Source organism: Neoarius graeffei, chromosome 1 (assembly GCF_027579695.1).
Source record: "Neoarius graeffei isolate fNeoGra1 chromosome 1, fNeoGra1.pri, whole genome shotgun sequence".
NCBI classification, from domain to species: Eukaryota; Metazoa; Chordata; class Actinopteri; order Siluriformes; family Ariidae; genus Neoarius; species Neoarius graeffei.
The window spans coordinates 316,427-331,761 of NC_083569.1; the positions used below are offsets into that span (position 1 = coordinate 316,427).

Sequence of the window (15,335 nt, forward strand, 5' to 3'; positions counted from 1 at the left end):
ATCACTCCAAGAGCAAGGTGTGTAATAGTCGGTGAGGTCACAAAGGACCCCAGGGTAACTTCTAAGCAACTGAAGGCCTCTCTCACATTGGCTAATGTTAATGTTCATGAGTCCACCATCAGGAGAACACTGAACAACAATGGTGTGCATGGCAGGGTTGCAAGGAGAAAGCCACTGCTCTCCAAAAAGAACATTGCTGCTCATCTGCAGTTTGCTAAAGATCACGTGGGCAAGCCAGAAGGCTATTGGAAAAATGTTTTGTGGATGGATGAGACCAAAATAGAACTTTTTGGTTTAAATGAGAAGCGTTATGTTTGGAGAAAGGAAAACACTGCATTCCAGCATAAGAACCTTATCCCATCTGTGAAACATGGTGGTGGTAGTATCATGGTTTGGGCCTGTTTTGCTGCATCTGGGCCAGGACGGCTTGCCATCATTGATGGAACAATGAATTCTGAATTATACCAGCGAATTCTAAAGGAAAATGTCAGGACATCTGTCCATGAACTGAATCTCAAGAGAAGGTGGGTCATGCAGCAAGACAACGACCCTAAGCACACAAGTCGTTCTACCAAAGAATGGTTAAAGAAGAATAAAGTGAATGTTTTGGAATGGCCAAGTCAAAGTCCTGACCTTAATCCAATGGAAATGTTGTGGAAGGACCTGAAGTGAGCAGTTCATGTGAGGAAACCCACCAACATCCCAGAGTTGAAGCTGTTCTGTACGGAGGAACGGGCTAAAATTCCTCCAAGCCGGTGTGCAGGACTGATCAACAGTTACCGCAAACGTTTAGTTGCAGTTATTGCTGCACAAGGGGGTCACACCAGATACTGAAAGCAAAGGGTCACATACTTTTGCCACTCACAGATATGTAATATTGGATCATTTCCCTCAATAAATAAATGACCAAGTATAATATTTTTCTCTCATTTGTTTAACTGGGTTCTCTTTATCTACTTTTAGGACTTGTGTGAAAATCTGATGATGTTTTAGGTCATATTTATGCAGAAATATAGAAAATTCTAAAGGGTTCACAAACTTTCAAGCACCACTGTATATGATGATAATATTTTTAGAATAAAGTGTGTGTGTGTTGTTTTTTTTTTCCTCTCCAGAGCACGCTGACGACATCATTGGAGAGATTCTTTTTAATGTTGTTGAATATTCAGTACATATCAGGTGGGCGGAGCCAAAAGCCCCAAATGGCATGATCATCCTGTATGAGGTGAACTACAAGAGACTGGGAGATACAGAGGTGTGTGTACACACACACACACACACACACACACACACACAGACTTCTGATTTAAAAGATATTACACTGAATACACACTTCTGAAATGAGTGTGTGCAGGACCACCAAAAATTGTACCACTGCGTCAGTTATATTTCGCACTTAGGCTGATTACCTGTGTGTGTGTGTGTGTGTGTGTGTGTGTGTGTGTGTGTGTGTGTGTGTGTGTGTGTGTGAGATAGGAGCTGAGTCACTGTGTGTCGAGGAAGCACTACATCAGTGACGGTGGCTGCAGGTTGAGAGTGGTGCATCCTGGGAATTACACCGTGCAAATCCGAGCCACATCACTGGCAGGAAATGGGTCCTGGACGGAGCCGGCATACTTCTACATCAAAGATCCCCGTATGTAACACACACACACACACACGCGCGCACACACATGTACAGTACTTTATACCAGATCATGTATGTGGAGTATATACAGCACATGACCTGTACCCTGTGTAGATCCTGTGTGTGTGTGTGTGTTCAGGTGTGTATGCGTCTAACATGTTAAAGATCATCGTCGTCCCAGTGGTGTGTGTCGTGTTGGTGGTGGTGCTGATGATGACAGCTGGGTTCATCGTGTTCAGGAAGAAGTGAGTGTTACAGCTGGTAGTGATGTCATCATATCAGGATTATTATCTCTGCTACAGTAGCATAATGCTTACAACATAATAATCAGCTGTGTGTGTGTGTGTGTGTGTGTGTGTGTGTGTGTGTGTGTGTGTGTGTTAGGCAAGCAGAAGGACCAACTGGACGTCTGTACACTTCACCAAACCCAGAATATCTCAGTCCAGATGAAAGTAATAATAATAATAATAATAATAATAATAATAATAATAATAATGTTAGCAATTCTAGGCAGTACAGTTTATAGTACAGTAAATGTGTGTGTGTGTGTGTGTGTAGTGTATGAGCCGGATGAGTGGGAGGTGGCGCGGGAGAAGATCACCCTGCTGCGTGAGCTGGGTCAGGGCTCGTTCGGGATGGTGTATGAGGGCGTGGCCCGTGACGTGGTGAAGGGCGAGGCTCAGACACGCGTCGCTGTGAAGACCGTTAACGAGGCGGCCAGTCTCCGAGAGAGGATCGAGTTCCTCAACGAAGCCTCCGTCATGAAGGCCTTCAGCTGTCACCATGTGGTAACCCAACAGATATAACTTCGTTACAAACCGAAGAAGCTAACGAGCGCGCACACTGGGGGAAAACAACACTCACTACATCACAAACGACTCGGCTCGCGTTAGAGAAACATTGTTGAGCTCCTTCAGATAAATGCACATTACTCGTCAGCTAGCTCAGGCGCTAACCCGGCTCTTAGTGACTAGCGTTGTGCTCAGTAACACACACAGTCTGGACCAGGTTTAATATTCTGAATGCATGCTGCTACTTTCTCTTTCTGTCCGTGGCCCCGCCCACACGTATCTGAATATTTTTTAAAGATGGTTTTATTTCTGTGTATTTTGGCCTCCAGTCCACACGAGCACAGCGTTCAGTGTCCCTCAGAAAGAAGTTTTGTGAAAGCACCCTCCAACATGGAGACATTTTAAAAAGGATGGATTCAGCAGGTGGTAGTGAGGCACTGATCTGATTGGATGAGCAGTGTTGAGGGCGCCGATGTTCAGTATGACATCACTGCGGCAGGTCACTGTGTGTGTGTGTGTGTGACTCCGCTCGCCTGTTCACTACAGATCAGTTCATTACACTGGAACTGTTACTACACTGACTGCGGGTTACCGTGGCAACACGCGGTGCTCAGAGTATGCTCATTGATGGAGCAAAAAGAAACGGAACGTCCCAAGAAAGCAGACGAGTAAAACGTATCTGTTTGCGTGTGGGCGGAGCCTGAGATGTGTACACTGTGTGTGAAGTGTCTGTGTTCTGATTGGCTGGTCAGGTGAGGCTGCTGGGTGTGGTCTCTAAAGGCCAGCCCACTCTGGTGGTGATGGAATTAATGACACATGGAGATCTGAAGAGCTACCTGCGCCATCTCCGCCCTGACTCTGAGGTACACACACACACGTATACGTATGTATCTGTGTATAGATGTGTATATGGGGTTATTTCTTACCCCGGTGTGTGTGTGTGTGTGTGTGTGTGTGTGTCAGGATAACCCGGGCCGTCCCCCCCCTACACTGAGGGAGATGATCCAGATGGCGGCGGAGATCGCGGATGGAATGGCGTATCTCAACGCTAAGAAGTTTGTGCACAGAGACCTCGCAGCCAGAAACTGCATGGTGTCTGAAGACTACACTGTCAAGATTGGCGGTAACCATGGCAACATGCAAATAAAATTCCTACTACAACAGTATATCTGTGGACATGGAATAACCTCATGAAGCTGGAGAATAATTATTTATAAATCCTCACAGGATAAAGGCTGATATTTATCATTCAAAATGAAAATAGTATTTATATAAAACACCATATGTAATAAATATTTTCTTTTATAAAGCAATGCAATAATGAAAGAAGGAAGAAAAAAGTGATATGAAGAATAAATAAAGGACGACAAACAAAGGGAAAATTTAAGGAGTAAAAATAAGCAGCGAGGAACAGAGTGAATGAATCTTTTCTTTCTTTCCTTCCATAACTATATTATTTTTTTATTATCTGACTCAATATTATGCACATGGAGTTTGGTTTTGAGTGTCGTTAACTTGTGTGTGTGTGTGTGTGTGTGCTGAAGACTTTGGGATGACGAGGGACATCTATGAGACGGATTATTACAGGAAGGGAGGTAAAGGACTGCTTCCTGTCAGATGGATGGCCCCTGAGTCTCTGAAGGACGGAGTGTTTACTGCACACTCAGACTGCTGGTGAGACACACACACACACACACACACACACACACACACACACACACTAGCTAAGCACCTATTGGCTGAATATTGCTTTTTTTCTGGTTGCTATGACAATGTCCTAAATCTCCATAACACAGTAATAAACACTGCGTGTGTGTTATAGTAAATTAATCAGTCGCGGTGTGGTGTTGATTATTTTCCTATAACAGCACGTCCCCGAGTGTTTTGTTCCTCTTACCCCACCGTTATGACGTGAGTGTACGGTGTGATGAGTGTGTATGGTGATGAGTGTGCCATGGTGTGTAAACGTGGCTGTGCAGGTCGTTCGGCGTGGTCCTGTGGGAGATCAGCACGCTCGCCGAGCAGCCGTATCAGGGCCTGTCTAATGAGCAGGTGCTGAAGTTTGTGATGGACGGAGGATTTCTGGAGCGGCCGGATAACTGCCCCGACAGACTGTGAGTGTGTGTGTGTGTGTGTGTGTGTGTGTGTGTGTGTGTGTGTGTGTGTGTTTCGTGCTCTTTCTCTGCTGCATGATGAGTTTTTGGAGACAGAACGCAATAATGGATGAGTGTAAACACAGACAGTGCCTAAACCTTAAAAGGGAACTGAAGTCATTTTTAAACTTACTTTATTTCTTAATTAATGTGTTATTCAATCGTGACTCATATTGGCAACTAATTGCAATTACCGTATTTTCCGGACTATACGTCGCTCTGGAGTTTAAGTCGCATCAGCCAAAAAATGCATTATGAAGACGAAAAAAACGTATATATGTCGCACTTGTTTGCAGGGTTATTCTATCCATAGACTCTGTGACTCTATCTGATAAGCGGCGCGTGGTTACTGCGCGACTGCATTGCTTATTTAATAAACGAACAGCTGGGCAGTGATAACGCGCCCTTTGCCCTGGAAGTAGCCTAGTCTGATTATTTTAAATATCTACTATCACTATCGTTATTACTAATAGCCTATATTATTATTATTATTATTATTATAACTAATATTAGTAGCCTATTACTGATGCATTAATCAGTTTGCTTTTAGAATATTTTTACCGGTAGGGCTTATTATCGCCCCATGGCTCTTTCATCTTTGTTATTAAAGCTGTAGTCATCATCGAGGAGTGTCATTCTTCATTTCTGTCGAATTTTATTTCATCAAATCAGAGGCCAAGTAGGCTATAGGTATATCCTCTCTAAAGACAGGTACGGTAGTAAAAACAACCGTCTAGTGAAACGTTATTCAGACCATTAACACCATAACATCAGAGACGAAGAATAAAGTTCATCTTGGAAGGAGAGTTATTTTTAAAAATGCAGAACAAAATCATTTATAACAGCCCAGAGAAAAACTGGCTGAATATGTACCGTAACGTCAAGTTATTCAACAGCCTATACGCCAAAAATCAGGGCTTAATTTGAGCCGGAACATGACGGAACAAGATCCGGAACCTCCGTCGTCGGATCCGGCAGCTATTTTCATTTCATTCGGTGTTCCGGCCGCTATTTAAATGGATCAGATCACCTCCGTGACCATCACAAAGGGAAAAAAATCAAACAATAAATTAAATAAGTCAATAAAAATGTGTTTAGTGTTCGGTTTTGATTTTGATATCTGTTGTTGATTTCTCTCCTGTGACATCCACAAAATCTATGCAAAAGGGGAAGGGGGGGGACATGGGGTGTAGCTATACTTCCGCTCAGTAGAACACCGGGTTTTTGTAGCCGTTAGCTTGCGCTGTGGAAAAAATGGCAAAAAAACAAGAAAGCTTACTAAAAGTTTTAAAATGAATTCTCCAACTTGTTTTGTAAACCCTTTATTTCTTAACTATTACTTGAATTGATTGCGCTTATGTTTGCTGGCACTGCTTTTAATGAGCAGGAGAAAAACAGGGAGGGCTCGGAACATGACCGCAGGTCGGACTCGAACCCGGGTCCCCGGATTTATGGTGTGGCGCCTTACCCACCTGAGCCACGAAGTCCCGCTGGCACTGCTTTTAAATCCCCTACTTAAATCCTTAAAATGAGTCATTTAACTCACGTCTTGTGTGATCTGATCTCCAATGGTGAAATAAACCGGTTGTGATATGAGTACAGTCTGTTATTTTAGAAGATAAATTTAATATATAGCCTAATAAAAAACAATATTTTATAACATATCACGACATATTACTGTCTGTAACTGTTCGTCACTAAAGCGTTTTCTAAGATCATAATGTCTGATATTATTATTATTATTATTATTTTTTACACACACAATAAGCGCATGTGCGTAAAGTTATAGTAAACCACCCCCCGCCTTTCTTTTTTTTTTTTTTTGAGTCGCCGGACCCACCCACCTCCTGCGTTCCGGGACCTCCCACTTCACAAATTAAGCACTGCCTAAAATCATTACATAACTTATTTAAATAACTATAGCCCTATCATTAATAATAAAACACAGGTCAATCAAGTTTATCAAGCTGGCGATTTCACTCCAAATCAGCAAATCCATTGAATTCCTCATCCTCGGTGTCGCTTCTGAACAACTCTGCCAACTCCAGCGGCAGACGAAGCGCCGTTTCCTCTTCTTCTGCGTGGCTGTCGTCAGACTCGGTATCAGCTCCAGTTATTCCGCGGTGAAAAAAAAAAAACATATATACGTCGCACCGGAGTATAAGTCGCATGGCCAGCCGAACCATGAAAAAAAGTGCGACTTATAGTCCGAAAAATACGGTAAATATTATACTTATCGGCCTGTTCGGTTTTTAGCCGTGTTGAATGTAGTTTGTTTGGTCCACGGCAGGCGTCGGTTATCCGTGCGATCTTCACAAGACTTGTGCGAGACTTCGAAACGTGAAGAAGTGTCAGCCAGGTGTCAGCGCCGCCATTTTGAAAACTGTTTTCCAAACGAAGTATTGCACAAAAACGAGTTTAAATGACGATTACTGCCTGCTTTTTTCAAACTTTCTTGATTGCTATCAAAACAAACAAAACTTCCGGCTTGATTACGTCAGCATTCAAAAGAGGGCGCGTGCGTCTTTTGACAACGTCGGCGGATGTCGGTCACTTTGATTTCCGCTGTACGTTTTACTTCCGTCCTACGACGTCTCGCACAGGTCTCAACGAATCTCTTTTACGGCCGTCGCTTTGACATATGGACTGATATATTACAGAGTACATTTCAAACACTCAGAACTTGCTATAGAATAGCGATCAAACATGCATTCCGATATTTAATAAAATGAGAGAAATAGAATTTTGATAATAAAAAATTTGCCTTCATTTCCTCTTTAACATCTGCTTGTTGCCATGGTGACATTGTACCCATCTTAGACACTTGCCAGCCAATCAGAAACAAGCAAAAATCACTATGTAAATATATTTAATGTACTCTTCACTGTTACTTCATCTGCATATTATTGTCATATCTGTGGGAATATTAATGTGTGTAATGAATATTAATGAGCGTGTCAAAGACACTTAGCATAACCGCGCTGTACGCTTCTGACGTTCCGCAGCCAGTGCAATTTGCAAGAAGCCATGAATCGTTATTTTATCCTGAAGTGACTTTTTTTTTTTGCATTTCACATCCCGCACCAACACGTCTGCATGCGAACATCTCTACACTTCCTACGGAGAGCGTAACATAAAGTTGTTGTTGTTGTTGTTGTTCTTGTGCCCCCCTACGGAGTGCACTACAAGTCCACTACGCTTGAGCATGATTTGAGATAAAAGCATCGTGTTGGAAAGAAACTTTTGTCACTTTCGGCGCAGACTTTTGTTTTATTAAACTTTTCTTAGAAAATGTCAAAGTAAAAAAAAAAAGCAATAAACATCTAACAAGGTTCATCTAGCTTCTCAAAAGTTTATTAAACTTGTTTCAGGAGATTTAAATCAGGAGAAGTAGAATATTTTAAACATGATGCTTTTTTAAAATAAAAGTTTAAATGTGTGTGTGTGTGTGTGTGTGTGTGTAGTCACAGTCTGATGCAGATGTGTTGGCACTACAACCCGAAGCTGCGTCCTTCATTCCAGGAGATCATTGAGATGTTGAGAGATGAGCTTCATCCATCCTTCACTGATCTGTCGTTCTTCTACAGTGAGGAGAACCGGATCCGCGCGCAGGACAGCGACGACTTTGACATGGACGTGGAGAACATGGAGAGCATCCCTCTGTCCTCCTACTCCCCCGTGGATGAGGGGACGTACGAAGGACTCATCCCCTACACACACATGAACGGGGGAAAGAAAAACGGACGTGTTCTCTCACTCCCTCGATCCAGCCCCTCTTAATGCATCGTCACCACCCCAAAGCCCCACCCCCTCCTCCCAATGTAACAAGCTCGGATAGATTTATTTTTCTTCACTGGTTTTTATAGAATCACTTTTTATCACTTCCTGTTTTCTCATTGGACCCGCCCATCTCTGGACATAAGGCTGTGTCCCAAACGCTTGCTAAACTACCAGTTAGCAAATGAGCTAGCATTCTACATAAACCAGCATTTAGCTAAAGAAAACAAAGGGATGTGAAACACACGACTTAGCTATCCAGATAGCTGCTTTTTTTAAAAATTGGTCGTGTCTGGGTTAAAAAGGGTGGGGCTTAGATTAAATATAATCAGTTTAAATGCAAACATGATCAGCCTTTATTTTAAATTATTCAGCTTGATGTAGCTAATGCATAAAATAATGGTAAAATATATAATTGTTTAGCTAAGCTAGCCAATATTATCCAGCTAAGTTGCTAACATTATTTGTCCAGCAGTAGCTACCTGCAGATAACTGGCTAGCCTCGCTCGTCTATAAGAGAAACTGCCATGTTGGTATCACATGATCAAGTTTGGGGTCGGCTGAGCAAGTTTTATCTTAAGCTCCGCCTTGAAACCCCTGTCAGTCAGCAAAACCAGAAAGTATCAACACACTTTCAGATAATGTAGCTAATTCTATAGTTTATCACTACACACTCTGTAAAGTGCAGTGCATTATGGGTAACACTTGCATCTAAATGACTTAGCTGTGTTGGAGTGGCTTTGATGATGGGGGCGGAGCCTGAACGTGACCATTAACGCGGTGCCTGTGATGCTGAGCGTTTGGGGCCGTCCTGTGCGTGACGCTGCATGTGTTAGTGTATGTAGAGAAGCTGAACTTTATCTTTTTACATTCAGCTGAGAGGACGGAGTGTGCCACGCCCCAAACATGAGCAAACTGTGGACCTCCACCAATCAGGAGGCTGCCGTAGCTCAGCTCTGTTGCTCCACAGAGAAACGAGGGAAAGAGAGACTCGGAGGGGGAACAATTAAAGTGGCCTTATTGTGTGTTTGTCCAGCAATGTCCCTGAACAAAGACATCCCTGCTCACAGTGACCTTTGCCCGTCTCCGTCTCTCTGCGCGTCTCGCTTCATCTACATTTTAGTCCACGTCTTTTGCATCCCCTTTGAATGAAGAACATTTTCCACCAGCAAGTCCCACGGAACTATATTCATAGTGATGTTTGAAGTTATATTTCTTTATCGTTTACAGCCCAGTTGTTTCCTCATGGTTGACTCCGCCCCTAACTCTGGCTAGTGGACTCTGCCCAATTGCTTTGCCAATCTGTCTTTATTTTCAGGCTATTTTTCTGTTTGAATTTGTTTTTTAATATATAATATTATTTTTGTCTTGTTGCGGTAGAATCTTTTTACGGATAAATCACAAACTCGTGCTATAATTTTTGTTACATTCAGAAAAAAGTGAAGGATGCCAACTTTTGTATCTCTCTCTCTCTTTCTCTCCCCCCCATTCAGTATTGTTGTCCCCACAGATGATGGACAGATGTGTGTGGGCTGTATTTGTTTTTCTTTATTATCTCTGTGTTAAAGCTGAAGGACACTATACACCATACTGTTTATCACTAAACCACACACACGTTCCTACCGACCTCAGAGCCTTGCCATTACGTCGTTAAATGGGGGTGTGTCCTGATGCTTTGATGCAATACCATGACAACTGAGAGAAGATTTTACTATTCAAAGCTGAGTCCTTCTGCGCTCACACGCCTCGGGCGACAGACCCGCGAGTGTAGCTACTAGTGTTGGTAACATGTTCAGTTTGTAGTCACTGCCGTTTAAGCGTTTATATCTCAGTCCCCCGATTCACAGTTTTGAGTTTATTTATATTTTTAATAACAGTTGCATAAGCTTGTGGTGTTTTGAGTTGTTACCATGCTGACAAAGTTCTGAACGTCTAGTTTAAAGAAACAGTTCAGCCAAAATTGAAATGTACAGAATGTTGTGGGGGGGGGTTTGAGAGAGAGAGAGAGAGAGAGAGAGAGAGAATGAACAGACAGATCTGACCAGTTGGTGCTGCTTTGATAAAACTTTTGTTGGGTTATTGAGGAGATGCACCTTTTTGCAGCTTATTATTATTATTATTATTATTCTCTTTTTCAAGTCCAGAATTCATTCATACTGCTCTTCCTCTTGCCCATGTGTTGTAGAAGCCTGAGCTTCCAGGCATTAATAAAGTTCTGCTGTTAATAAAAGCAGTGAGGTTCACTTGGGAGGAGACCAGCGCTGTGTTCTTATTGGCTGAGAGCGTAGAGGAGAGAAACGCATCACACGTTGCAGCAGTGAACACTGTGTGTGTTCTGAAGATCATTCCTGTGCTACGTTATAACGTGCAGGTGCCGCTACTCTCGTCTACGTTTTTGGCCAAAAGTATGTGGACACCTGACCATCAAACCTATGAGTTTTGGTTATGTACGTGACTTTATACACCTGTTAGCTATGGCTGAAACACCTGAACTTAACCATTAGTGAGGTGTCCTCATGCATTTGGCCTTCTAGTGTATGTTCGTTTTGCAGCTGAGTAAAGCACAAGTGGACCCAGACCTTTTTCAATTTGAGAAATGTCTTTATTTGCTGATGATGATTAGAATTTAAGTCCATTTCCATTCATTAATGAATGTTTTGTTGGATGTGTTAGCACCGTGTCTTTTAGGTTTCCTTTCGTCTTTGTGGTCAGGCCGGTCATCCTTTTGTTTCACTCATCCCAGTACTCATCGTTCACCCAGAACACCCTCTTTTTCCTCAGCACCATTGGACCCCATGACCATCTGTCCTTGTCCACCTGATCCCACTGGCATGTCTCGGTTTTCTTGTCTCTTCCAGTATCCAGGCCCCATGTGCAAGCCATTATGGGCTTTGGAGCACCGTTTCGTGTTTGTGGTTCTGTAGGACGGTGTGGAGGAACTCCTTCATTATCCACGGAATGTGTAGTTGGGGTTGAGTGAACGGTTTTGAGACATGGCTCCCTCCTCATAAATACCTGTGTTCTGTTCCTGCAACCAGTAAACCCAACACTAGTGACCTGTCTCCACACGTCTTCCATTAAAGTTCATGAATAAAAGTGCTGTTTTGGATGTGTTAACCATTTATAGGTTTATAGCAGTGTTCTCATCCATAAAACTCAGCCGCCATCATTTCACAAAGAACATGTCGGGTTTATCTCACAGGATTAAAAGGGTTTTATCTATCAGGTAAGAGGTTGCATGAAGCCATAAATTTAGAGTCCCATGTCACGCAGCTACAGTTAACCCTCTTCAGGCTAGTTTTAAAAAGTCTTTTAGAAGAGTTTTGTTAAAAAGAACTCTAGGGGCCTAAAATAGGGTTTTTTTTCTGGAGGAACATATTCTGGAGGAAATTTTTACAGTTATGAGGTAAATTTACCTCAGAGAAGCTCAACTGGGTAAATATGGAAATGTGTTTATCACTTCTAGCCCACTTTGTGCCCAGGGTTACAGTGACTGTTTAAAATATATACCGTCACTTTATAAAATTACCTAAATAAAAGTATTTCATTAAGCCTCGATAAGTTTTTGTTTGTTTTTGAGGTAAAATACTTTTTAGTTGTTTTACCTCAGGCTCAAGTCAGCGTCCACTGTTGCCATGGAGATGATTAGCTAATCTAGCTGTGCTAACGGTTTGTGTGTGTAGCTAATCTAGCTGTGCTAACTAATAATAAGATGTAGTTTTCGCCATGGTTTTGTTTGACTGTGTAATTTCAGGTTGTTGTTGCTGAAGTGCGCGCCTCTTCCTCAGATGTGTGTGTGTGTGGAGTTTCTGAGGCTCCACCGGCTCTGTGCGGAAGAGTTGGATCACTGACTCCCTTTAACTGAGTGTGTAAATGTTGTAAATTTAATCCCATGGAATTTGTGTGAAACTAACCCGCCGCGCTGAGCCCTGGAGCTGCGGTGCTGTTAGCATCTGTTAGCATTCTTTCCCTCAGAGAGCGCGGGGCGGAGCTTACTCACTCCGCTGCGGTCATTGGAAAACAGCGGGTGGGGGCGGGGCGCCGCTCTGCACCTCACTCTAACTTATTGTGAATACGGATAAAGTGCTGTTTGTCGGCGCTTAGTGTCTCTCACTCCTCTCCTCCCTCTGCTCCCTCTCCTCTCACTCACTCCTCTCCTCACTCTGCTCCCTCTCCTCTCACTCACTACTCTCCTCACTCTGCTCCCTCTCCTCTCTCCTCTCACTCACTCCTCTCCTCACTCCTACTCTTCTCCTCTCACTCACTCTGCTCCCTCCGCTCCCACTCCTCTCACTCACTCCACTCCCTCTCCTCTCACTCACTCTGCTCACACTCCACTCCTCTCACTCCGCTCCCACTCACTCCACTCCCTCTCCTCTCACTCACTCTGCTCACACTCCACTCCTCTCACTCCGCTCCCACTCCTCTCACTCACTCCGCTCCCACTCACTCCACTCCCTCTCCTCTCACTCACTCTGCTCACACTCCACTCCCTCTCCACTCACTCACTCCGCTCCCACTCACTCCACTCCCTCTCCACTCACTCACTCTGCTCCCTCCGCTCCCACTCCTCTCACTCACTCCACTCCCTCTCCACTCACTCACTCTGCTCCCTCCGCTCCCACTCACTCCACTCCCTCTCCACTCACTCACTCTGCTCCCTCTGCTCCCACTCCTCTCACTCACTCCACTCCCTCTCCACTCACTCACTCTGCTCCCACTCCTCTCCTCTCACTCACTCTGCTCCCACTCACTCCACTCCCTCTCCTCTCACTCACTTCACTCCTCTCACTCACTCCTCTCACTCTGCTCCCACTCCTCTCACTCACTCTGCTCCCACTCACTCCACTCCCTCTCCTCTCACTCCGCTCCTCTCACTCACTCCGCTCCCACTCACTCCTCTCCCTCTCCTCTCACTCCGCTCCTCTCACTCACTCACTCTGCTCCCACTCCTCTCCTCTCACTCACTCTGCTCCCACTCACTCCTCTCCCACTTCTCTCACTCTCTCCTCTCACTCTGCTCACTCCGCTCCTCTCACTCACTCACTCTGCTCCCACTCCTCTCCTCTCACTCACTCTGCTCCCACTCACTCCGCTCCCACTTCTCTCACTCTCTCCTCTCACTCTGCTCACTCCTCTCCTCTCACTTCTCTCCGCCATGGCGCTCAGGATACTCTCCAGCGGGGGGCGTGGCTAAGAGCGGCTCATCAGAAGTAGGCGTGGCACAAAGCGCACCTGACGCGGGATTGGTGGTGGTTCCCTCCCCCCGGAAGTGGGCGTGGCTTGTCTCGGTTCCGTGTGCACTTGCTGTGTGGAGTGAAGCGCTCGCGCGCGGGGAGCTGTAGGTGTGAGAGATACTCGGAGCGGCGCGCGCTGCTCTTCCTCAGGGAGTCGGCGGCCCGGTGGAGCTTCCGCTCTCATGTGACTGGGGGAGGAGCCTAAGCGGTGAGTATTAAAGTGTGAGGATTAAAGATTAAAGTGTGAGGATTAAAGATTAAAGTGAGTAAAATCTCTGCGAGCACAACTTTAACTTCGGTGTGCTTCAGGCCGAGGACTGCGCATGCGCGTTAACATCATATCTAACCGTAAATATCGGAACAAGTTCCAGTAGAGTTGCAGTAGAGTTCCAGTGGGGGAGAAAATTCAGGAAAACACTCGGCTCGGGATTTTTTTTTGGAGTCTCATACATTCCATGCATTCTCTCTCTCTCTCTCTCTCTCTCTCTGTGATTTATATCCGCCATCTGTTTATCAGTTTCACTGCGCTCACTCTCTTTACTCACTCTCTTTACTCACTCTCTTTACTCACTCCTCTGACTCTTTACTCACTCTCTTTACTCACTCCTCTGACTCTTTACTCACTCTCTTTACTCACTCTCTTTACTCACTCCTCTGACTCTTCGCTCACTCTCTTTACTCTCTTTACTCACTCTCTTTACTCACTCCTCTGACTCTTTACTCACTCCTCTGACTCTTCGCTCACTCTCTTTACTCACTCTCTTTACTCACTCCTCTGACTCTTTACTCACTCTCTTTACTCACTCCTCTGACTCTTTACTCACTCCTCTGACTCTTCGCTCACTCTCTTTACTCACTCTCTTTACTCACTCCTCTGACTCTTTACTCACTCTCTTTACTCACTCCTCTGACTCTTTACTCACTCCTCTGACTCTTCGCTCACTCTCTTTACTCACTCTCTTTACTCACTCCTCTGACTCTTTACTCACTCTCTTTACTCACTCCTCTGACTCTTTACTCACTCTCTTTACTCACTCCTCTGACTCTTCGCTCACTCTCTTTACTCACTCTCTTTGCTCCCTTCCTTCGCTGACTCTCTTTACTGACTCCTCTGACTCTTCACTGACTCCCTTCGCTCATTCTCTTCACTCCCTTCCTTCGCTGACTCTCTTCGCTGACTCTCTTCGCTGACTCCTCTGACCCTTCGCTGACTCTCTTCGCTGACTCCTCTGACCCTTCGCTGACTCCTCTGACCCTTCGCTGACTCTCTTCGCTGACTCCTCTGACCCTTCGCTGACTCTCTTCGCTCCCTTCCTTTGCTGACTCACTTTACTGACTCTTCGCTCACTCCCTTTGCTCCTCACTCTCTTCACTCCCTTCGCTCACTCTCTTCACTCTGACTCTCTTTTCTCTGGCTCTCTTCGCTGACTCGTTTTACTTGGGCTGTGATCACACTCCAGCTGGCGATGCTTTGTGATGTGTTTTCAGTGAAAATGAGGTGTCTGATGGCGATGCTTCCCTGAGCTTCGGGGATTTTTCCCAAACCCATCTGCAAGGATTTACCACTTAGTTTGCCAACAAAAACATCGCCACCAAATTTCAGTACATTAAAACTTTTCATGATGTTTCTGGCCCCTCACAAGGCAAAGATGCACCAGAAACGCCTCGGGAAACTCAGAGAGCGCCCCCGCTGCGTGCCGTCGGGCGCCCCCGCTGCGTGTCCCAGGACTGATGGTGATGCTATGATTTT

At 44.7% G+C, this 15,335-nt stretch overlaps 2 protein-coding genes across 6 annotated transcripts in view; both read left to right on the forward strand.

The window, feature by feature from the left end:
• Window positions 1-10,596, forward strand: part of insra (insulin receptor a) — a 32,527-nt gene extending 21,931 nt beyond the window's left edge. Inside the window, exons 12-21 of one of the 2 annotated variants that reach the window (XM_060927126.1) lie at window positions 1,116-1,255; window positions 1,477-1,636; window positions 1,767-1,872; window positions 2,012-2,079; window positions 2,186-2,415; window positions 3,171-3,281; window positions 3,382-3,541; window positions 3,963-4,092; window positions 4,398-4,532; window positions 8,036-10,596. In XM_060927126.1, the coding sequence (XP_060783109.1) occupies window positions 1,116-1,255; window positions 1,477-1,636; window positions 1,767-1,872; window positions 2,012-2,079; window positions 2,186-2,415; window positions 3,171-3,281; window positions 3,382-3,541; window positions 3,963-4,092; window positions 4,398-4,532; window positions 8,036-8,351 (1,556 nt within the window). In that variant the 3' untranslated portion in view covers window positions 8,352-10,596. The other variant, XM_060927133.1, reaches the window with a different exon arrangement.
• Window positions 10,597-13,669: 3,073 nt separating this feature from the next.
• The window catches only part of arhgef18a (rho/rac guanine nucleotide exchange factor (GEF) 18a), a 41,150-nt gene continuing 39,484 nt past the window's right edge, over window positions 13,670-15,335 (forward strand). For 2 of the 4 annotated variants that reach the window (XM_060927148.1, XM_060927141.1), the window contains exon 1: window positions 13,670-13,793. The gene's annotated coding sequence lies outside the window, so the exon portion shown is untranslated. The remainder of the gene's footprint in view (window positions 13,794-15,335) is intronic. The other 2 variants (XM_060927162.1, XM_060927155.1) reach the window with 1 other exon arrangement.